The following is a 23,233-nucleotide window of genomic DNA, read 5'->3' as shown; positions in this document are numbered from 1 at the left end:
TTATATTTAATGACTCCTTTTATATATATATGCATAGTTTCAAGAGCTAATCAGAAAAAAATCATATTACAGTGTAACTATTTACACCAAGACGGGAGCACACCAGAACACAACCTTCTCTTCTAGACATCAGGACTCTTTTCTTACATTTCTTCGTGGAGAAAGCACATGGCGCTTGGACATAAATTCAGTCTCAAGAACATTGTTCAAAGGATCAAACAGGTCATATCCACAGCTCAATGATACCATCTTTGCCCACTGCCTTGAGGCTAAAAGCAGGCAATCTAGAGGTGTGGAGGACTATCTTCTCTATCATGGACTCCAGTTAGAGACAGTCCCGTGTCGCCGACGCAAGGCCTTACATCAGGCTGCACGACAGCATCCAAATGCTATTGAAATATGCCCATGGTGGAGAGACAGATAGAAGCATTGCATTTATTGCTGCATCCTTGTAAACGTACTTACCCTAGAGGAAAGAAATCTAGTTACCCTTGTTTGGGGAGAGGTTATGTTCAATGTGTCATAGTACCTTTCACAACATATTCATGTGAGCAACTGTTCTGCTACCTACAACCACACGACTCCACCACCATGTCCTCATACTGCTTGTAGACCACATTGTTTGCAGAGTCAATGAAAAGAATGCTAATAGGACTCAGCCTGGTTGGGACACAGCAAGTCGGGGGTGTTGATTCTGGGTCCATCGAGTTCATTAACGTTTGGATAACTGCGTGATTGGTGGGCTCCAGGTGGGATCGAAGGGGGAATTCACAAAGCCCTTCACAGTGATACGCTTCGTACTCTAGAGGGGCTATTATCCAGTCATCCCAGCCCATATCCTTAAAATTCACATGGAGGGCTTTTCTGCTACACCTTGCCTTCAGATTCTTAGCGGGCCTCTTCCCTTGCCGTGTTGCTAGAGGAGCTCTTCTCTTCCGCCGCTGATTGAATAAGTATTCGTAAACAGTTTTGTCATCCTGGCCGGATCTAGCTTTGATTTCATTGAAGAATAAGTCCCTTTTTTTCGTCCGCCCAAATACCAAGAAGAGAGCCTTTTCATTGACCTGTCTTCCTGTTCTATTAAATCCCACGCTCCTGAGATCAACAGCTCTCCCCCTGTCAAAAGTTTCCAGTTCGAAACACAAGTTAACCAAGTTTTTAAAGTTCCTGAAAAGTTTCCAGATGTCAAACACTTCCCACTTTGGTGTATCTGTGATACTGACAGTACGAGAGTCCAGGAGTGTTGCTGCTTGTCTGTTGGTAGAGCAACTAAATAACTTCACTTGGGAAGTTTTTCCAGAAGAATGAGACTTCCAGGTATCAGAAGGCTTTTTCCTCAATATTCGAAGCTCTGCTCCCAGCAAACCATCTTTTTCTAATGCACTGATGTCAAAAATATATTTTTGTTTTCTTATAGTTGGCGCTCGCTCGTCTGAAAAAAGCACACACATTTTTAAACGTGTATCAAGCACAGATCAATATCAGTTATTCAGTTCTTAATGGTTTTCCTGAAGTTTGTTCATAAGCCTAGAAGTTTCCTTAATTAGCCCACCAAACAGAAAGAGCAATTTTTGTCCAAGAGATCAGCTCTGTGCAGGGACCCAGAAGAACTCAGTGACTCAACAGGGAAATGAGTTTCTGAGTTTGCCTTGTAGAAATCCCATTTTTTTTCACAGGCGGGCGTTTTCTAGCTTCAAAGTAGCAATTAGCCAATTGAAAAAAAAAGTCCCTTTTCAGGGCTGAGCACTCACAGGGCCTATTCACCACTTATATCCTACTTAAATTACCGAAACAGAGCTTCAGTGGTGCCCAGGCCTCATGCTGGCTCCAAACATGAGCAACTTTACCCTTAGATGATACAATAGTGAATTAGTCCTTTAAAAGCAACATCCCCCAGGAACTGCCAGACACAAGGATAATTACCTTATTAATTTAACTCGACTTGATTCACAACTTTTTCAAATTGGGCAGAAAGCCGTACCTCCTTTAACCTGATGTTACATCTGCCTGGTTGAGCTCAGGAGCAGCACTAACAAGGAATGTGGCTGAGCCGACGCTTTAGTGACGTTACATTAACGATGCCTTCCAGTGGCGAGCTGGGAACCTGAACGCAGCACTTGTGAGCAGCATATTATCCCTTCTCAGAAGCCGGGCTGTTTATAATTAAATGGCAAACAAACCCAGTCCTGGCTGAGTCTTTCCATCACTGTTACCTTATCAGCTGTAGCCTGTGTTGCTTCCGTAAGTAAATGACAAAACTCTTACTAACGTCACTGGAAGCACCATGGGGCTCTCCAACCAGAGCGGTACGGTGAACACCATTCTTTGGGAACCTGGTTATTCCTTGTGTGAAAGCAGACACTAGTCCAAATTTCCAAAAAGGTTTGGAACCAGAATGTTGAACCGCAAGTTGTGGAGTGCCAGAAGTTATTTACTCTTTTTAGTCTGTGCTCAGCTCTGGGCTTCTGTGGGTAGAAGGCTGGTGGTACCTGAAAGCACCAGCTTCAAGCTAGTGCAGATAAACCCAAGTACACCTGATACAGATACACGCTGTAAGGGCTCCTGGGTCTATGGTGTAGTTCCCCACAATTGTACCTTGAACAAATCAGGCTGACCCTTTAAGACTGAAACTTGTGGGGTTTTTTTTTCACAGAATAGCCCTGTTCTTAGCGTGTCATGTGTTTTTAGATTTACTTTTCAATAAAATCCAACGTTAGCAGTTTCCAGGAGCTAGTTACGGAAAGAAAATAAGACAAAAATTTAAAAGGTTTTTAAACAGCTAAGCATGCAAAGACTGATTGATTTTCAACAATATGTATCTAAATATTTTCTAAATGTTTTGTTTGGCTGCCACACAACCATCTAGTTCTGCCTCTAAATGAGTTTTCCAAGATAAGACAGGACAAAGTCTGCAGCAAAGCTGTACAATTTCATTTACATTAAAAAGAGCTATTTGACTTTAACAACGTATGATTATTTTCCAATACTCCCTGCATGTAGAAACACACTCGGACATCTCTCTCTGTCTACACACACACACGAGCTCCTTTCTTACCTTGTCCTTTGTCTATAAAGCTGGTTATTGTATTGGCAAGTCCAGCCTCCAGTTTTACACTTCCATTAACACCTTTTCTTTCTGCATCTGAGAGAGTCCTGTACAAAGAGAGCATGTATTCATGTGGCGTTATAGGGGGATGTCTGAAAGTTTCCTTAGCTTCCCTCTGGGTTACAGGCTCTTTAGTCTTTTTGGTTTTGAAAGAATCAGTGTCAGTACTGCTTGTGCCAGTTTTTTTCAAAGCCACCTTGCTGCTAAGATTTTGAACCTTTGGGGTCACTGTCCTTACTCCAGAAGGTCTGCTGGGGAGATGTCCTACCTTGCCCTCCGTGGCTGCTGTTCTTGAGAGAACCTTCTTTGATTCATCGTTCTTGGCCAGCAGAGCTCCAGCCTGCACAGCACTGCTTTTAGTCCTGGCCTTTGAGGTCGCAGCACTATATCCATGGCTTGCAGTCCTCAGGGTACCTGCCCGTGCTGAGGGATTCCTCTCTTTTCCTTCTGCTTTTAAAAAACCTAGTTTAGATCCTGGATTACTCTGGCCTGCTTCAGAATTGCTCAGCGCTCCAGGAACCAGATCCAGAGACAGCCAAGTCAAATGCCAAAGCAGTAAAGTGAGAAAATGCAGGATTTTCATCCTCTAGTCTTCCTCTGAATGCCACTAAAGAAAAAATCAGAAAAGGTTCCTCCAGTTTGGCAGAAGAAAACATGAAAGAAATGAAAAACCAAAGTCAGCAAAAATGGTTTTCGTTTGAGATTAAAACATTTCAAATCTCGTTGTTCAATACTTGTATCCAGTCCCATAGTGGAAATGCTCATGTACTCAGACGCAATCTCCCCTGACTTCAGTTAGCAGCTATAAAGAACTTGTTCTTGAAAAGAGAAAGTTTACCACCTCGTTTTCTTCTGTAAAACTGACTGAAAACTTGAAGGAGTCCTGTTTAAATCCAAGGGTTTTTTTTTTTCCAAGAAGGAAGAATGGCGTAATGCTGCCTCTGTGTTAAAAGGTTTTTTTAAAGTTTTGAATCCTTTCCAGTGAAAATATTTCACACACAGAGACCTGCAGGTGCTCAGAAATCTTTTACGAACCTGAACTCAGGAATTGGAAACGGAATTCCAACAAACCTATTTAATTACTCTCTGATGTCATGCTGTCTAAACTAATTTAACTGCCATATATTTCTTTAAAAAAATCTTCTTTACCCTTTTCATTAGCATGAGTCATACTCTGCCTCATGTGAAACAGCTCCACAGGCTCAAAGCTCCAGAGGATGCCTTTTCAAGTGGCAATACGACCTCTACCTTAGCCTTCGGTGAACTTCACCTTTAAACGGGACAAACTGCAAGATCAACAACTGAGACCTGTCATACAGCCCGCCGGACACATACATTAAAATAGCTAAGTATAATTCGTTTCGCTTTTTTTCCAGAGAGCTGTAACAGCGGCTTCACTTTGTCCTCCGGTGACAGAAGGGCTGAGCTGGTAACGCAGGCGCTTAACAAGGCTAAAGTTTAATTTTTCACAAACACAACGCGGCCGTGCCCGCGGTCAGTGTACTTTGGTGAATTTATTGCTATGCTTTAAGCCAATCCTTGTCAGCCCAGTTGGAGAAGAAGCTGGTGGCGGTGGGGATGCCCGACGGGGTGGGCGATGGCGCTGAGCGAGGCAGCAGTGCACCCTGCAGGCAGCAGCCTCCTCCTCCAGCCGGAGCCATTGGGGAGCTCCAGACACCCCGAACGAAACCCGTCTTCTCTCCGCAGGCTGCTGAATGCCAGCCTTCGTTTTAAAACCAGATGCAAAATTTTCAAGAGCCGCCTAGCCCACGGCCACCAGAAGGCCGGCAGTTAGAAGCCAGTGCTACTTACGTGCCAAGGCTGTCCTGCTGCTTTCAGACGTACAACAGAGAGCATGGGGCAAGCATGTCTTTCATAAGCTGCAAAAAATGAACTGTTGTTGCTCTAAATGAGCCTTCGGGAAATGAGACACTGGGCTGGACTGAACAGGGATTAATGAAACCCTTCTCTCACTCTCCACTGACGCTAAGCCCAGTCCTCCTCCCTCGGTTGTTTTTATTTCTGAGGCAAGAAGAAAGGGAAAAGGTACAACACTTTTTAGCTCGATTTGTACGTGCTGTAGCATTCCCCACTCCGACTAGTCTCAGAAACATACTTTCATAAATAACAACCTGCCGCCCTTTCTACATGAGGAGCTCTGAATGCTTTACCTTGTTTTGATGGAGGAACTGATGGATAGAAGAGTTCAGTGATTTCACAGATGTCACGAATGAGGTAGATCCAAAACCCACCCTCCTGGTTTTGACTTAATGGCCCTTCCTCCGATGTCAGTTTTTGATATTCCCCATCAAAATAAAGCAGCTTTTTGCTGAGTTACTTCTGATGAAACCATTCCCCAGCAGTCACTCCACGCCGTCCCCATGGTCCTACCACCCGTGCCATCCTTTATCCTTCCCATATTGCCCACCTTCCTGCTGGGCAGGAGGCGGCGTGCCCTGCTGGTTCTGCACTATGGGGGTATTGATTATTGATTAGTAGGCCACAAAACCAGCTAAATGTTGTATTCCCGCTTCTAATCTATCCAGTTTCCAGTTTCCGCAACACTTGTAAGAATGTAGTATCTTTAAGAGTTCTATTGCTCTATCAAACTTGGCTGAGATTTGCAAACAGATTTACAAATGGTATAAGAGATGGATGCGAACGAGTAGGAGGTAAAACAATGTGATTTACTTGTCTCTTAGTAAATCATATTAAAAGTACAATCAATCATATGTTCAAACAATATATTTACATGTCTGCGATTAATATATTTTAGTGGGCTGGACAGGCCTAGAAGGGAAAAAAAGAGAGCAAAGGCAAGCAAAGCAAGCTGTGCAAACTAGTCTTGCTCTTTAACAGAGGCTCTTTTGATGTACTCTCTACCCAGATGCTTGGAAGCATGGTTGCTGTAGGGACTGCACTGAGCCCCATGGCCTCCAGAGTGGAACGCTGGCCTTGAATAAGACCCACAGATGAGACTATTATGGCCCTACACTAATGTGGAGTTGTTTCACCTGCCTAAACTCAAACTCAACTGGTATCCGCAATATGTAGATGGAAACCCTTTGGTGCTGGCTTTAGATCATATGTAGGACACAGTGGAAGAGATGTTTAAGGCCTATTACTTCTCACCACTGGCCAAGTTGAACATGTTCCACTGGAGTGGTTTGGTTCATACAGCCCACTTGTCCCTCTGGGCCCATTCTGCAAAGGCAGCTCCTCACACAGCACGCGTGGGGACTTGAAAAGGGAGGACTGACGGGGTGCCTGCTCCTTGGAAGTGCGTTGCCTCCTGTTCTCCAGGTCCTAAGATTATGTCTACGTGAGCTGTGCCACCTTCTCCGACAGGCAGTTTCAGTGAGTCCCTCTGGACACCCAGAGTGGGCTAGGGGAAGGGATCATTCTGGGGAGCCAAAGGAACATTTCACAGTGTTGGAAAAGTTGCCATTCCCTGAGGACAAAAGTCCTACCCAGGTCAACATATTTGCATGTTCCACACGACAATGAGGTAGACCCTGGAGCCACAGTGCACTGGCCCCTTCCAGGATATGGGCTTGTGTCTATAACCTTCTTTAATGCTTGGGCGCAGGCACACACTAACACCTGATGTGCTCCCTGAAGCACACACCTTGTGATCATATTGCCACCTGTAGATGTTTGTGATTTGGACGCAGCGCTGCTGCTGAGCTCCAGTCAACTGAAGTTCCACCTAGCGTTGCAGTAGGCAGCAGCAGGGTCCTCCTCAGGGAAAGCTCAGATCAGCCACTTGATCTGTCAGAGGACGCTGCAGAATAAAGGTTGAGCCAAGCAGAAAATGCCGGGTTTGCCCACAGAGCCCAGAGCTGCATGGGTGCACGCTGAAATATACCACCTAGAGTTGGTCGCCCCACCATGGCTCCAAGGAGGAGTTGGATACGTGATGCCAAGAATCAGAATTTGTTCACTGCTGCAAACTTGCAGTTTGGGCTGCAGATGTAAATCTTTATTCTAGTGGTCTATCAGGAATTTCATTGTCCTTTCCCAGCTGAACTAATTTCCAGAAAGGACTTCAGGATTGAGTTGAGTAAACTCCATGTATTAAGCCATTTGCTGTCACATTTCTTTTGCTTATTGAACCTTATCAACATTCTATTTCTGTGAGAATTTAGACCTCTGCACCATAGCTTTTGGGGGACTGATTTTTAAAAGTATGAAAAGATAATTTTAGGAAGGAACTTAACAGCTCTGTGCTTTTTGAAAGGAAAGAATTACAGAAAACTCAGAGATGCTATAATTTAAAACTGCTCTTGTCTTGGGTGAGAGCAAAACAAAGATAATGAAGTTCCTACTGACATGGCATAATTTTAAAAGCCTGTGGTACAATGTCGTGACAATAAATAAAAAATTGGAAGTCCAAAGAAAGAATTGTGTCATTTGTTATCAAGAGACTTGGCTATGCCTCTGAACAGCAGTGAGCCACAGCTGGGACAAGCCTCGAGAAAAGCACAGGGGGACTATCCATTACGTGTCTGGTCTCCAGAGCGCTCGTACTAAAAAGTACCCATTTGCTACAACAATGCGTGTGTGGTAGGTGCAGAAAGCCAGACACAGCATGAAAAAGGAAACAGCATTTTTGGATGTCACTTGGAACCCATGGAAAGAGTTGTGTTGGGATCTGAGCAGTCTCAAAACAGTGAAGATCCGGGACAAGAAAGAATCTCAGGAGACCTTACGTAAGGAGTTCACCTGAAATGCTGCAGGCAAGAATGAAGCGGAGCCGCTGGGAATCAAGCCCTACCATGACAGCCCAGCTGAGGCTGCAGCATTTTGCTAGCAAGTCTGGAGAACTCTTCTTTCCACCATAGATCCAAGGCCACGGGAGCCTTAGTGTGCTCAGAACTGCCCCCACCACGTTGCGTGCCGAGGCAGAGCAGGCCAGCAGTGGCTGGAGCCATCCAGTTCCTTGCTGGGACTCCGACAGTGACTCCCTTTGGAGACGGAGTCTGACACGGTGCTTAGACACAAGCAGAGGCTCCGAGCTCTTACAGAGCAGCACTTTGGTTCAGGAAGGTATGAAAAGTTGAGACAGTGTAAAATGTGCTGCAGTGCTGCATATGGGAGGGCATCGTACTTAGAGACTGAACTTGTCTAGCTGCAGTTTCAGAAATTTGATTCTATCTTTGTCTCATTTGACAGGAATTTATAGCTTTAAATTAACCTCTCTCTTCTTCTTCCAATCAATACGCTAGAGCCGCTTCATATAGACCAGGTTTTCGGAGCTCATTCTCTAAACCCTTTTTTGCAATCACTACTTCACAAGATGCTACTGTCAGTTCTGAATATTTTTGGTTTTGCCTAGTTTTCTAATGATGCTTCAGCTATGTTAAAACACATAGAACTGAATCCATCTCCGTTATATTTTGGCTTCCACTGCATTGGAAATTATTATATTGACAGCCTTAATTGCACTGGAGATTATTATATCGACAGCCTTAATAGTCAAGAGGGGAAAATAAGATACAAACTAGAACTAAGTCACACTTAGCAGTAACGATCTGTGAATTGCTTTGCCATCTCTCCTCATTTCCACACAGTCACACTCCCAAGTGGCTGCTACCTGGGAGGGGGGATGCCTTCCACACAGACCACCCTGAGGGCTGTGGCAGTTGTGGCTCCCTTTGCTGGTGTTTACTGGACTGGCTTTTGCTAGAAATCTCAGCTTAGTGATGCCTTCTGGAATACTTTTCACAGAATCACAGAATGATAGGGGTTGGCAGGGACCTCTGGAGATCATCTAGTCCAACCCCCTGCCAGAGCAGGGTCACCCAGAGCAGGTGGCACAGGAACACGTCCAGGCGGCTTTGGAATGTCTCCAGAGACAGAGACTCCCCCACCTCTCTGGGCAGCCTGTGCCAGGGTTCTGCCACCCTCACAGCAGAGAAGTTCCTCCTCATGTTTAGGTGGAACTTCCCATGTTCAAGTTTGTGCCCGTTACCTCTTGTCCTGTCCCCGGGCACCACTGAGAAGAGCCTGGCGCCATCCTCCTGACACCCCCGCTTTCAGTATTTATAAGCATTGATGAGATCCCCGCTCAGCCATCTTTTTTCCAGACTGAAGAGACCCAAATCCTTCAGCCTTTCTTCATAAGAGGCGTTCCAGTCCCCTCATCATCTTTGTAGCCCTTGTCCTCTGCTAAAGGAGGAGCTGCTGCCTGAGCACTTGCACAACAGCCATGGTGTCCCGCACACACACGCGCACACACACACTCACTCACTCGCTCCCAGGCGCTTCCTCCTTCAGGCTCAACCTCCTTCCTCCTTCAGGCTCAACCCTCGGTTTCCCACAGCAGAGTCTCAGGCGTCGGATTTCATAAAATAATTAATTTAATTGGAAGGTACGGCACCAAGAAAAGCCCAGGCTGGGTGCCTCCAAAAAGAGGGACCCCGAACAAAGGAATCCCTGGGCACTGGTGTCCTTGTGACCCACACGGCCGTGCCACACGCGCCCTTCACGCGCTGGCCACACATCTTCTGGTCCAATGGGGATTTTTTGTCTGGGCTCTTCTAACACCTAATTGGATCCTTTTCCTGTGTCCAGGAAAAGACACAGGTTGATCTGCAGTTTACGGCAAGGGCTGCAGCCTCTGTGTCTTCTGGTCCGTACTCCTTGTGCAGCTGCACTCGCTGGCAGAACACGGGGACCGAAAAGACCTGGACTTGAGAGAAACACTACTGATATCCAGTACTTTCTCATGCTAAAGTGATACTGAATCACCTGCTAGGAAGAATGATAAGAACAGAATTCTCATGGCCTAAAGGTTTCAGAAAATCTAGCCACTCATGCTAAGTACAGCTAAACAAGCATCAAAAATCACAAATCACGCCAAATTATAATCCTAAATAATTTATTCTACTTAAAACATACTTATGAACAACTAACATCCCTCAACGTCCTTCTCACAGGAATGGCAACGGGCACTCGTCCTGCTCCCGGGGAGGGGTGGCTGTGCGGGGACCCCAGCGCCCAGAGAACCTCCCGGGATCACACACCATTCAGGGGTTTCTCCTCATGCCCAGCAGAAGCCGGCGCTGCCAGGGCCGCCCGCCCTCCGGTGCCCCCGCGTGCCCGGCACGGCCCATGGCGGCAGGCGGGCAGCGGAACCGCTCGGGGGCAGCTCTCGGCCTCTCCCCGCGGCACCACTGCAGCCCGGCACCCCCAGCCCACAGCCCTGAGGGAAGCACCGCCCGCCGGGGCGGGACGGGGACGGCCCCCGTCGCGGGTCCCGTCAGGCGGCGGGTGGGGGCGGGGCGGAGCCGGGCGGGTGGTGGGACCGGCCATGGCGAGCGGGAGAATGGCGGCGCCGGGCCCGGCTTCTCTGCAGCGCCGGCTGCAGAGCTCGCAGGAGGCGCGGCACCGGCAAGCGGTGCTGGTGCGGAAGCTGCAGGCGAAGGTGAGGAGCGGGGGCGCGTGCCCGGGGGGAGCTGCCCGGGGCCGGGCCGCACTGGCGGGGCCTCAGTGCCCGGGCCGCCCGCGCCGCCCGCAGAGGGGACTCGGCGGCGGAGCCCTCGGGGGGTGAAGGCGCGTCCCCGGCGGGACCCTGCCCGGCGCTGCCGCGGGCGGGACGTTGCCGAGCCCGGAGCTCGGGGGAGGGAGGCCCCGGGAGCCGGGCCGGCCCGGCCGGGCCGCGGTCACCGCCGAGCCACTCGCTGGGGTTTGGCCGGGCTCAGAGGAAGATGCCGGGCTCCACACGCCTCTGCTCGGCGCCGCAAGCAGGGGCTGTCCCCAGGCAGCAGTCGGGCCGGCGCGGGGCGGCCCCGGGCAGAGGCGGCAGCTCCGGGCTGGTCGGCCTCGGAGCACAGGAGTGCTGGCAGCGAGGAGGGTGCCCGAGCTGGGCGAGGGTCGTCAGGGGAGGCCGTGCCCAGCCCGGCCCAGTGCCCAGCGGCAGTCATGGCGCTGCTGTACCGTCACCCTGCTTGTCTTGGCCCTGCAGACCAGAAATCCCCATTCTGCAGTGGCCAAGCAGGACTGCGGTCAGAACTAAATGTACTCGCGGAATATCAGCAAGCAGTGCTGAAAGCCCATTTCTCTAACTTCGGGGACCCGCTGGACTTTTAGCCTGTTGGAAATACTGATTTGGGGTACCTGGCGGCCATAGGCCGGGCCTGGCTGTCTAAGCTTGTCTCATCATTCTGCTTGCCATCCTAGGATGAGCAAAGAGCACTATGTGTAAAAGAAACCCTGTCTCGCTTTCCTTAGTATTAGATAAAGTGAAGCTTTCCTAAATCATAGTGACTTCTTGTTGCCTGTATCGGCAGCACTCTGACATGGACTGCGTTTGGTCTGTAAGACTGAGCAAAAAGCCAATGCAGGAGAAGCCAGGTCTGCCCCGACACCATTCGCTCATCTTCATCCCATGTCTCCACCCAGGTCCTGCAGTACCGGACTCGCTGTCAAGAGCTGGAGCAGCAGCTGGAAGCAGGAGGGGTGAGTGTGCACGGCACTAACTAAAAATAGTGTTCACAGCATTCGTTAGTGCTGTCAGGAAAAAGCTCCCCAAAGCAATGATAGAGGAAAACCAGATTTTGCTACCTGAGGGTTTAAAGCAGTGCTGCAAGTTTGCCCGCCTGTGTTTTGCCCAGTTGCTGTTCTTAGAGCAGCCAGCAGTCCCAGAAATGCAGGATTGGAGTTTGGGGCAGGAGTGCTTTCTTGCCGGGGAACGTTTTGTCCCGGCTCTCAGGAGAGGGCTTTGCTGCCTGTTCCATTCTAGGGCTGTCTGTGAAATAGAATGGGGTGAAACACAGCGTTTTGGAAGGCAAGAATGCTGGCTCTGTGCTTTTTGTTCTGCTTCGCGGCTAAAGCAGAGCTAGGAAACAAAGGGTAGGAGCGTAGGAGAGCATTGCCAGGCTTCAGGTGGAAGCGAGCACTTGTGGTCATGAGCTGAGGATACAGGGGGAGACTGAGGAGAGCTGCTGGAATTGAGTAACACCCTTCCCCTCCCTTCCTCTCTGTACTCACAACGCTATTATGCCTGGAAGAAGCCACCAGCTCCTGAGATAACCAACCACTGGAGGGGAAAGCTATGGATGATATCAGCAGTGAAAGAAACACAAGAATTGGACTAAACATTTCCTTTTTTCTTCAGGGCTGCCTCCCAGGCAGGTGGGAAGAAGCCACAGAAGCCCTGGAGAAAGGCCTGCTTCAGGTGGAAGAGGAGCAGCAAAGGTACAAGGGAGAAGCGTTCCCCCCTACTCAGTGTCCTGGATGCTCACGGAAGGGAGGGAAAACTTGTCAGTGGTACCCAGTGTCCCCGAGGGAAGTGTCGGGGCAAGCCCTTTTGAAAGGAGAAAGGCCCACAACCTGTTCTGTGGGGCAGTAATAGCGGTGTGTGCTGAATGGCTCTGTTTTGAGCAGGGGGTTCCTCCGCGTGACCTCCAAGGGTCCCTTTCCAGCCTAAACGCTGCCCTGGTGCAGTAGGTGAGGGACTGGGGACAACGCTAGAGAAAGGTGATGCGTCCAGTGATGAGGCAGCACGAAGGGGAGGCAGCCGTCAACTGTGGGCATCGTCCGAGTTGCAGAGGAAGGGGAAACCCAACCTGTAGGTGGAAACTGAAGGCTTAAAGCAAGGAGAAGCAAATGAGTTGGCCATCACCGAGAGATCTCAGTTCCTCCTAGAAAGCGCTTTTCCTGCCTCTCAGTTTGAGAACAAAGTCAGTGTTGGGGGAGCCGGGAAATCCCGGGGATGCTGCTTGTGGATAGGGGTTGTTCAGTGACCTCATGGCTGTTCCTCCCTTTCCAAGGTGCGAGGATCTGGCCGAAGTGAACAGTCTGCTGCGGGAGCACCTGGAGAAAGCGAATGAGGTGAATTCAGCCCTCAAAGAAGATGTTGGAAAGCTGACGGTGGATTGGATGAGGGCGCGGGAGGAGCTGGAAGCGAAGGAGCGAGAATGGCACCAGGAACGTGAGGTGAGGCTCAGCTGCGGGAATATCCGGGGTGATGCCAGCATGGCATTGGAAGGCATTTTGTTTCTGGCCCAGAGAACTTGCTGTGAGAAGGTTGTGGCTCTGTTGAGGATGTGTTGGTGTTGACTAGCAGGAGACAGGGGTTGTCGCGGTTGTCACCCGTAAGAGAGAAGCAGCAATATATTCATTGATAGAAAAGGATGATTTAAGCAAGTCGACGGTAGGTGTGACAGTTTTTAGTTGATTCAATGTCAAGGTACGCTTGGGCAGGGTTACGGGAGAGAAGGATCAAGTTGGTGCGTGGGAGGGGGAGCTCAGTGTCAGAGGGGTGTGAGATGGAGGAGTGTCAGCAAAAGGTGGTGATGGAAGAGGCCCACCTGCTGTGGCCGTGCTGCTCGGTCCTAAAGGCAAATGCTTGCTGCTGCTGGACACTGTAGGGCAGCGACACGGGAGCGCTCGTCCTTTTGATAGTTCTTAAATCTCTGTCTAGAGCTGTGAGAGCAGAGAGGTCTGTGTGTTTGCAGATTGAGAGTAGCCAATGGAAGAACAAGACAGGCCTCCCTCACCGATAGCAAATGGGACGGTGGTCTTGGAAGGGCTTGTCTTTGTCTTCCTCCACCAAGACTGTGAGACGCCTCTGCAAGGCGAGGTGCTGACTCGGGGTCAGCTTGCTTTGCTGATGTCCCCTCCCGCAGGAGAAGGGTGGCTGTTCCCTTCTTTGAAGGCAGGTGGCAGGTCTGCTGGGGCTGCTTCTGTGGTGCCTCTTCAGTCCTTGGTGCCCTGTCGGAATAGTTATTCAAGGAGAGCTGGCGATGGTGGTTGTGCTCTCTGCCAGCGGAAAGACTCGTACAGTGATGGCGGAGGCTGAACTGGCATTTCTTTTTGTCTTTGCACCTTTAGCTCTATGAGAACTACTTCAGGGGTGACCGTGACCGTCTGCTCGGGCTGTGGCGTCAGGTGGTCACCTTCCGCCGTCATTTCCTGGAAATGAAGACGGCCACGGACCGGTGAGTAGAAGTTGAGGCCAGATCTCTTGCAGAAAAAATGGAGCTTCCCTTCTACATCTGCTTTTTTGAGTCTCGATGTTAAGTTAGTTGCAGCTAAAGATATGATTTCTCCTTTGACAGTCTGACGCAATACCGTGAAGCATGCTTTGGGCTATTTTCAGAATCCTTTTATTTGATGCTCATTTTCAGATAAAACCGTGGGGCTCAGGCTATCAGCAGTGCAGAGGCCCTGAACAGATGACTTGACTATGGTGATATTTGGGCACATTAACACAGACACAGGCATATGTGGACACATTGGAAGAGACTCACCAAAGCTATGTATGTGGCATGTACGGCAGTCCCTTTTCTAAAATAATGAAAACCTGCCTTAAATCTCATTGAGTTTCTTTTCCCCATGCTCCTGTTGGAAAGATCATCCGTGAATATATTTTTTTTCCTTCTCATTTCCAGTTTACGTTTGTATCCACTTATTCCTGTACCAACATTGTTGAGAGAAAGAAGAGCTTCTCTACCCTGTTATTTATCCAATTTGTTTTGCTTAGTTTGATACCTCTTTTTATGATAGCTTTCTTGTTCTTGGGCTCTCTGAGGTTCCTTTCTCACAGTTGCCTCCTACACAAACAAAAATAGCACAGCCATGATAAGTAGCTGCTTCTGGTGTCAGCAAGCAATTTCAAACTGGGTTACTGTCAGCCATTTATCTTACTGGATTATAAACCTTCCTTAGTGTGTAGAGTGTGCCTGGCCTTCTATTTAATTCCTGTGTTTTTGTGCTTTTTTGTTAAAACATTTTAGGCTTAGTCTTACACCACCTTCCTGAAATGTTTACTATGTAGGTAGTGTCATGAGCCTCTGAGCAGTCCAAGTGTTGATGATAATAGGCTCCTTAAGGCTGATCCCCAGGTATAAAAGCTGGTGACCTTGGTAAAATGTCTTACATTTATTAAAAATAATTAGAGTATGTTAATAGGGTAGAGCAGGAGCAACAATTAATAATAGTAATTAGAGGTCCTTGAAGCCTTCTGGCTGTGCCATACACTTCTTATCTCTGAGGGGAAAACAGACTCGGTCCTCAGCTACCCAGTGGCCTCTTTGCTCACTTGCCAAGGTGTGTCCCGATCCCAGAGTGTCGGAGGAATGATTCATCCCCAACAAAGATGTCATCTTTCATGCTTAAGTATGAGCTTCAGAAGTGAGTTAGCTGATTGTCATGGTTTGGCCTCAGATGGCAACAGAGAACCACGTGCCACTCTCTCAGGCTTCCCCAATACAGGGAAGAATCGGAAGAAAAAGGCAAAACTCGTGGCTTGAGACAAAGGCAGTTTAACAGAACAGCAAAGGGAACAAGAAAACAAGAGTAACACGGAGAGGGAAATGTACGAACACGATTATGGAACCACTGCTCACTGACCAGACCCGGGACGCCCCAGCCCGCTCCAAACCATGACTTCCCACCCCCTCCCCCAGCAGCTCAGCCTGGGCACGGCTCCCATGGGATGGAATACCTGTGTCCCTGCCCGAGCCTGGGGAGAATTAACCCCATCCCCGCCGGAAGCAGGACACTGATAAGGATGGTGGTGTGAACATTGGCTCTTCCTTTATTCTTTCTTCTTCAGAGATTTGTCAGAGCTGAAGGCAGAGCAAATGAGGCTTTCTGGATCTGTAATTGTAAACTGCTCCCGTCTAAACTCTGGCATACAGCTCTGGGAGTCCGTCACTCTGCGTAGACCTGTCCTGAAGGATGAGGCACAGCAGCAAGCTGGACAGGAAATGAACCAGAAGACTCAGGAAGTGATGTCCTTACAAGCCCAGGGGGAGCTGGAGAAGAAGGAGCTTCGGGACAGGTAAAGATGTTTTAAACTTTGCTGTTACCGACATTCTCTTCTGGGGCTGCCTCTTGCACTCATGGGTGGGCCGTGTTCACATGTCAAACAGACCCGTTCTGCACAGCCTTGTTTCTGTCCCGAGTCAAACTGTTGCCTTCAACAGAAAGGGTGGAAAGAACTGTCTGACTGCTGGGAGCTCCTCTGGGTAAGACCAGACTGGCAAAGAGGTGGCGTATTCCAGTGCTTTTGCTGTGAACTGGTTCTTGGTGAGCAAGCGAGAGCAGCCTAAAGAGAGCTCTGTCTCTGGTACAGCCCTTTTGCTCCCCAGGGCGGTGCTAGAGGAGTTAGCAGGAATTTGCCCAGCACCGTCATAAGCACTGTAGCACCTCTGTGCTGACAGTTCCTCGCAGGACTGAGCGCAGAAGGCCTTTGGGGCAACATCACGCATGTTAACCTGTAAAGATGAACGCTGCCTTTGCTGTATTTTTTTGGTTGAACTTTCTCTGCTATGCTTCTGGGAGCTGCTTAGCTTTTTAACAGGTGATGGTGTGCAATGCTTTTGGAATGGCACGTGGACCTTCTCTTCTCAGGGTGATGGAGCTCTCAGCCTTGCTTGTACAGTCTCAGAAGCAGAACGAGGAGAAGGAGAAGACCATGAAAACACTTAATGACGCTGTGGAGATTCTAGTATGTTTTACTTTTATCTTGGAGATAGCCCTGGTGTTTGCTCTCCAGCCTTAGCACAGGGAGGTGTGGCTTCCTCAAGAGAAAGAGTGGTAGAGATGATAATTGTATGGGAACATCAGGCAGATTGTGAAAATATTCCTTGTGTGTTTGGCACTTGTGGAGTCAGTCCAGGTGCAGGCAGTGGCAGGGAGCTGCAGATAGGTCAGGTGTCTTCTTCAGCATGGTTGCACCAATGCAATTCTGCCTGTGACTTGAAGTCTCTAGGGATCAAAGTTCCATGGAACTTACAGCTTCATGAGCAGTTTATAAAACCTAGCTGTTGGTCTTTCTCTTCTTAGTTTTAGCAAAGAAGAAATTGAATAGATATGGGAAGGAGTGTACTGGAATCACCAGGGCTGAGGCTTATCGGCATGACAATGCTACTGAGGATGGGAATGCTACAGAGGGGAGCAGCTCTTCCCTGCCCACCCTTTCCTTATTCTGTTCTCAGGAAGCAAGTCAGTTAGAGAGAGAATATGAAGCTTCATTGAGTAAAAGTGCCAAAGAAGAGAATCTTTCCCTCCAAAAGCTGATAAAAGATATAACGGAGGTAAGTATGGAATTGGGACCAGATCCCTATAAATTTGGTCTAAAAGTACTTGAGGAAGGCAACAGACTGACCCAGGGAATAGATATACATGTTATATACTGTCTATGGTAACTGCTACTGGCTGTTTAATTTTTATACCACTCTTCTGACATAAAGCCTCTTATACCTTCCGAGTTGGCTGACCTGTGACACTTCATCTGCGTCGCTAGAAGTGTCAGTACCTTTGCCTTCGCCGTCCCGCTAAGGTCTCTCTTGGACTGTGCTTTCTGAGTTGGCTATTTGACATTTGTATTCCAAAATAATTCCTGAGAGCTTCAAGAAACTTGAGCGTTCAGGCAGCCTCCAGCCACTTCACACTTTTTTCATCTTGTTTATAGTGTCTGTATTAAGAAATCCCTGGAATACTTGTGGCCACAGGGACAAAGCTTCTTTGTTGACTGAAGAAATGAGATAATTGAGTTTTTCATGACTTTAGGGTGAAGTGGGGGGAAAAAGGAGAAATAGATAAAGAATACCAAGTAGCATGAGCAAAGAGTAACAGCTTGATGTGGGCTTTCAGATGGTGTTAGATGACAGTGACAGCACAGTCAGCATTATCTGCACTGACGGTTCACAGCATGCAGAGACTAGCAACGTCCTCTCCCTTTTGAGTTCCGTTGATGCAGAAGATGCCTTTGTATTGGTTCAGCAAGCACTGGCAAGGAGGAGAAGAGCAGCACAGGTGAGAATTTCTGTTTGTCTTCACCACTGTCAACAGGCTCAGATGCTAATGCCTCACTTAGATTAAAACTTTTCCATTTATTTAGCCAATTTCTTTCTAGCCATCCCACCCTTGGTACCGTATTGCCTTGCCAATCTCACCAGCTCTGTGTTCTACTGCTTTTCTCTCCTTGATCTCCACCCCCTCATCACAGCTTTTGCCTTCAGGTGAGCTGTCTGTCTGCTTGCTTCTTCTCACGGCTATCTGGAGCCATCTTTCCTGCTACTTATTGCTTGTCTGTGCTTTTTTCTCTGCCATTCTTTCCAGGCCCTAAAAGAAGAGCTTTCTGCCAGGCAGGAGTCTATCAATTTCCTGCAGCACCAGCACAGGCAGCAGGAAGAGAAGTGCAGGAAGCTGCAGCAAAGGCTTGAGCAACTGGAGGAGGAATGCAAGACATCCAGCAGCCACCAGCAGCACCTCCAGTCTCTGGTAGAAGTACTTAGAAGGTAAGTGTTTCCTCCTCCTCCTGCATTCTAGAGGCAATCTGCTTACGGTTCTGGGAGTTCAGAGGTGTTATGGGCAAAGAACTCGCATGCCCCACCATACGTATGCCTCTTTTTGGTGCTTTAGTGTCCTCCTGTCACTGCTTTTCCTGCTCTACTGTGACTCCTAAGACTGTCTTGGAGATTCAGAGCAATGTTGGAATACAAGACGCCGCCCTGTTGACATGCTGCCTCTCTGAGTTCTGTTCTTTGGGTGCCCTTTCCTAGCCACTGCTTTTCACTGAATGAAGGCAAAAGCCTGCCTTCCTTTCTCTTTCCCTCTTCAGTTACCTTGTGAAGGGAAGAGCATGTTCTTCCTTACCATGCTCCCCACAACTCCATCCTGGAGTGATGAAAATGGGATCTGCGGCTCTTCAGGCCTCTATTCTTCTGACTGAGCTTTGTCTCTGCAGTGACTGTGCAAACCTTGAGAAAACCAGGGAAGATCTACAGCAACAGCTTAAAGCAACGGAGCAAGAAGCTTCATGTCTGCGTCAAAGTAACACTGAACTGCAGCTGAAGGAAGATTCAGCCCAGGGGGAAAAGGTGGAGCAGCAACAGATGATGGAGAGAGCACGTCGTGACCAGGAGCTCCTGTGAGCGTTAAAGCTTTCTCTGGGCAGGGATGGGTGTTGCTGGACTTTAGGAGGCACATCATTAAAGAATGAATTTTACATGCTCATCATTTATAGCATAGAATGACGAAGGGAGCACATGGGCAGGTCTCGCTATCTACTGGCATACAGCATAGTTGCCTCCTTGTACTTTCTTTAACACCCTTTAAAAAGATCATTCCAAACCTGACCAGAGAAGTTGACAGGCATAAGCTGAAACAGGAGACGTTCCGCCTGGATTTAAGGAGAACAAAAATTCATGCAGCAGAACAGGTTGCTCAGAGAGGTTGTACAGATTCCATCCCTGTAAATTTGGAAGACTCAACTGGATAGAGGCTCGAGCAACCTGGTCTGATCCCATAGCTGACCCCAGCTGCTTTGAGCTGAAGATTGGGCTAGAAGCCTCCTGGGGTCCCTGCCTGCCTGAATCATCCTGTGATCCTGTGATTATTGGATTGGAAATTCATACACATCTCCCCAAATAGACTGCAGGCTCTTTGATCCATTCACTGCTGAAAGCAAGAGTAACTATGGGAATATTAATCTGGATTTAAAAAGCCTGTCTTACCCCAAAAAGACTTTGGAAAGTCTTGTATCCAATGTATCAAAAAGGGGAGAGAGAGAGAACTAAGAGGCAGGAAGCTGTTGCGAGTACCTGAACTGTTTGGAAATGTTCTGTGATTTCTGGGAGCTTGTTTTACTTTCTCAATGAGGGATGTTTCATCAACGACAGAGAGTGATGCAGCTCTGGTCAGGAAATGCCGGCGTTCTTTAGGTGTAGATACAAAGCCATTGGAAATCATTCCAGCTGCCATATCTGGGACACAATATGTACTCCTGGTTTTGGAAACGGGAACGTTTTTCCATTGCAAACTTGTTTGTCTTTCCCCTTCTCCTAGACTGAAGGACTTGGTGGCACTTGAAGAAAACCATTCCTTGTTACAGCATGAGTTGGCAGTTGCGAGAGAGACGCTGGAGGAATCGCACCTGGAGATGGATCTGCTGAAGCAAGAGAAACAGGAGCTTAGAGTAGCCCTGGAGAAGGTCTGGTCACCTTGTGATAGCAAGACCAGCAGAGATGCTTTTTTTTCTGGCAGTAGACGCCAGGGAATGTGCTGTTCTCCTTCTTGGGAAACGGTGATGAGACCCCGCAGGCTCCTTGGGGTAGTTTGTTGGCACGTGCTTCTTGGGAGCACTGAACTGGGAGGATGTCAGTGAGACGCAGGGGATGTGGAGGTGCTGCTCAAGGCAGGGATTTCCCCCCTTTGTTGTCATGTTGTTCTTTTGTCTCTTCAGGCCGAGCAGTCGGTGGCAGAGCTGACAGGGGCTCAGAATAAGCTGAGTGCTGAACTTGCTGATCTACGTGTTGCAACAGCAAACATGAGCTGTATCAATGAAGCTCTTGCGTTGGATAAAGTGCAACTGAACAAACTTGTGCTGCAGGTGAGCAGAGTTGGCAACATCAGTTGCCAACATCTTGGCAGGTGTTTGTCTCCAGCTGCTGCTGCTTCTCAGACTTCTTGCCTTCTGAGAGTGTGACTGACTGAATATGGAATTGTTCCTTTTTCTGTCCAAGCCAAACCTTCCTCTGTGCTTCTGTGATTGCAGCTGGAGCAAGAGAATGAAGCTCTGCTGGGTAAAGTGGAGGAGATGGAGAGAGCAAAGGTCTCTGCCCAGGAGAAGCTGAGCTTGTGTAGAAGAGCAAAGAGTGAGCTCTGTGCAGAGAAAGCCCACCTGGAGCAGCTGCTGAAGAAAGCAGAGGAGCAACAAGAGGAGCTGCGAGTAGAGCTGGGGATGCTGGCAGAGGAGAAGGAAGAAGCCCAAGAGAAACTCCTTGAGGTGAGACCAAAGACCTGGTGCTTCTGGGTGGGCATGTGGCTGCTTGGCTCGGTGAAGCTGTCCGTGTTGGCCTCCTTTTTGGCTTTTGATAGCCAGACAGAGGATGTATTGTCCATGAATCTGAGTGGGGCTACTACTCTCACATGTGGCAAAAGAAACAAACTGTGTAGCTCTGAATCCTTTGAGGCAAAAGCCTGCATGTTTCTATTTCTGATTTTTGTTGTGAAGTCTGCAACTTTCAAAACTCCATTTGTTTGAGCCTAGAGAGTGGGACAAAGCTGCAGGTCAATGTTTGCTGTCTTGTATGGCTAAGAATGGGAGTGACACTTTGAAATTATTGAAATTGTATTTTAAGACATACATGCAACTTTGGCTGGAGAGCTGCCTGGCAGAAGAGGACCTGGGAGTGTTGGTTGACAGCCAGCTGATTATGAGCTGGCTGACTATGAGCCAGCAGTGTGCCCAGGTGGCCAAGAAGGCCAACAACATCCTGGCCTGTATTAGCAATAGTATGGCCAGCAGGACCAGGGAAGTGATCGTCCCCCTGTACTTGTCACTGTGAGGCCCCATCTCAAGTGCTGTGTCCAGTTTTGGGCCCCTCACTACAGGAAAGACATTGAGGGGCTGGAGCATGCCCAGAGAAGGGCAATGAAGCTGGTGAAGGGTCTGGAGTGCAAGTCTTGTGAGGAGCGGCTGAGGGAGCTGTGGGTGTTCAGCCTGGAGAAAAGGAGGCTGAGGGGAGACCTTCTCGCTCTCTACAACTACCTGAAAGGAGGGTGCAGCGAGTTGGGGGTTGATCTCTTCTCACAAGCAACAGGCAATAGGCTGAGAGGAAACAGCCTCAAGTTGCACCAGGGGAGGTTCAGATTGGATATTCAGAAATATTTCACCGAAAAGCTTATCAAGCATTGTAGCAGGCTGCCCAGGGAAGTGGTGGAGTCACCATCCCTGGAGGTATTTAAAAGACGTGTATATGTAGCACCTGGGGACATGCTTTAGTGCTGGACTTGACAGTATTAGGTTTACAGTTGGACTCAATGATCTTATGTGTCTTTTCCAACTTAAATGATTCTATGATTGTAGTATTCTGTGAATTGTTAGAGTCTCTTTGGGCTGTGAGGAAGAAGATGAGAAATAGGTGATCACACAAGACTCTTCGCTCTGGACTGACAGATTTTGGTTCCCTGGAAAAAGAGCTTGGGAGAGTCATGTCACTGGAGGACACTAGGGAGTTTGTCATTATTTAAATGTCAGTTCCATATTGTACACTCTGGGGTGTTATGGGATAACTTTGAGAAATTTGTTTGGTCTGTTCTCTGTTAGATAGTCTTAGTTTTGGAGTTGGTGGTATGTCTGGCACACACACAGCAGAGGTGTTATACTGAAGAAAAAACTAAAAGATCGTGCTTCAAGCTTGAACACCAGCAAGGTATATTGGACAACTTCTTTGTGTAAGACGAAGAAACAGTATTGTTGCCATGAACTACTGTACAAACAGAGTCTAACATCTCTTTGGCCACATCAGCCAGACTTTCACATATTGCCAAATGACACCGCTCAGCACAAGGGCTGTTTCCTTGCCAGGCGTCACCTCGTTGCATCCAACTGCTTTACACGCTGAAGTAGGTGACACTTTGATCTTTTTTTTTTTTTTTTTTTTTCCTAGAAGGAGAAACCATATGTATTTTCCCTTTCTTCAGCAAGGAAAGTTGCATTTGCTCAGCCTTTCCTGAATATTTCCAGCACTGGAATAGATTCTGATGGAATTTTAGTTTGCAAGGTGGCAGTTCTGGGAAATGCAATATTTTTGCATGAAAACACGTACAGCAGATGCTCTGAAGCTTTCCGCCCACAGCACAGGGGCTCTTTCTCCTCCAGATGATTGAGAAGTGGCACTGGCTGGCTATGGACAGAGCTCCAGAAAAGAGACTCTCACTGCATTTTGTCCTGCTTTCAGGTTTCCCGCCAGCAAGAGTTGTCTCGCAGTGGCCTGGAGCAGTTGCGCCAGGAGTCCTCTCGCCAAGGGCACGCACTGGCCGAGGTGTGCGCAGAGAAGGAGTTGCTGGTGCGGGAGAAGGCTGCCCTGGAGGTGCGACTGGCAGCCATGGAGCGGGAGAGACAAGGCCTTTCGGAGCAGCTGGCAGAGGCCAGGTAAGGGCAGGGAGGAGACCCTGGGCAGGATGTTCTTTAATGTCTGTAATAATACAGGTGACAATGGTTACACGGGCATCAATGGCATCCTGCATGCTTTTCACATGTTTTCGCTTCCATGGACAGAAAATGGAAGAATTTCAAGGAAAAAAAAAAAAGTCTACCTTGATTTGAAGGTTATTTTTCTGACAGCTAAAGCTGGCAAAGCTCTCCTGAGCGTTGGGCTCATG

General features: G+C 48.4%; 2 protein-coding genes across 2 annotated transcripts in view; one reads left to right on the top strand and one right to left on the bottom strand.

Annotated features, from left to right (window-relative positions):
• Window positions 1-563: 563 nt before the first annotated feature.
• Window positions 564-3,689, bottom strand: GDF5 (growth differentiation factor 5). Its single transcript, XM_074571814.1, has 2 exons — window positions 3,056-3,689; window positions 564-1,432 (listed from the first exon to the last, which is right to left on the bottom strand). The coding sequence occupies exons 1-2, from the start codon at window positions 3,687-3,689 to the stop codon at window positions 564-566; spliced, it is 1,503 nt and encodes a 500-aa protein (XP_074427915.1).
• Window positions 3,690-10,385: 6,696 nt separating this feature from the next.
• LOC141737169 (uncharacterized) overlaps window positions 10,386-23,233 on the top strand; it is a 34,255-nt gene continuing 21,407 nt past the window's right edge. The window contains exons 1-15 of the mRNA XM_074571808.1: window positions 10,386-10,535; window positions 11,513-11,569; window positions 12,228-12,307; window positions 12,883-13,048; window positions 13,946-14,052; window positions 15,672-15,899; window positions 16,472-16,568; window positions 17,059-17,157; window positions 17,717-17,878; window positions 18,185-18,363; window positions 18,813-18,995; window positions 19,913-20,057; window positions 20,310-20,456; window positions 20,622-20,852; window positions 22,810-23,003. Of these exons, the coding sequence (XP_074427909.1) occupies window positions 10,422-10,535; window positions 11,513-11,569; window positions 12,228-12,307; window positions 12,883-13,048; window positions 13,946-14,052; window positions 15,672-15,899; window positions 16,472-16,568; window positions 17,059-17,157; window positions 17,717-17,878; window positions 18,185-18,363; window positions 18,813-18,995; window positions 19,913-20,057; window positions 20,310-20,456; window positions 20,622-20,852; window positions 22,810-23,003 (2,189 nt within the window). The 5' untranslated portion in view covers window positions 10,386-10,421. The remainder of the gene's footprint in view (window positions 10,536-11,512; window positions 11,570-12,227; window positions 12,308-12,882; window positions 13,049-13,945; window positions 14,053-15,671; window positions 15,900-16,471; window positions 16,569-17,058; window positions 17,158-17,716; window positions 17,879-18,184; window positions 18,364-18,812; window positions 18,996-19,912; window positions 20,058-20,309; window positions 20,457-20,621; window positions 20,853-22,809; window positions 23,004-23,233) is intronic.

Source organism: Larus michahellis, unplaced genomic scaffold (assembly GCF_964199755.1).
Source record: "Larus michahellis unplaced genomic scaffold, bLarMic1.1 SCAFFOLD_157, whole genome shotgun sequence".
In the NCBI taxonomy this organism is placed as follows: Eukaryota; Metazoa; Chordata; class Aves; order Charadriiformes; family Laridae; genus Larus; species Larus michahellis.
Note: the sequence above shows the minus strand (reverse complement) of the source record. Positions and strands in the feature narration are given on the sequence as shown.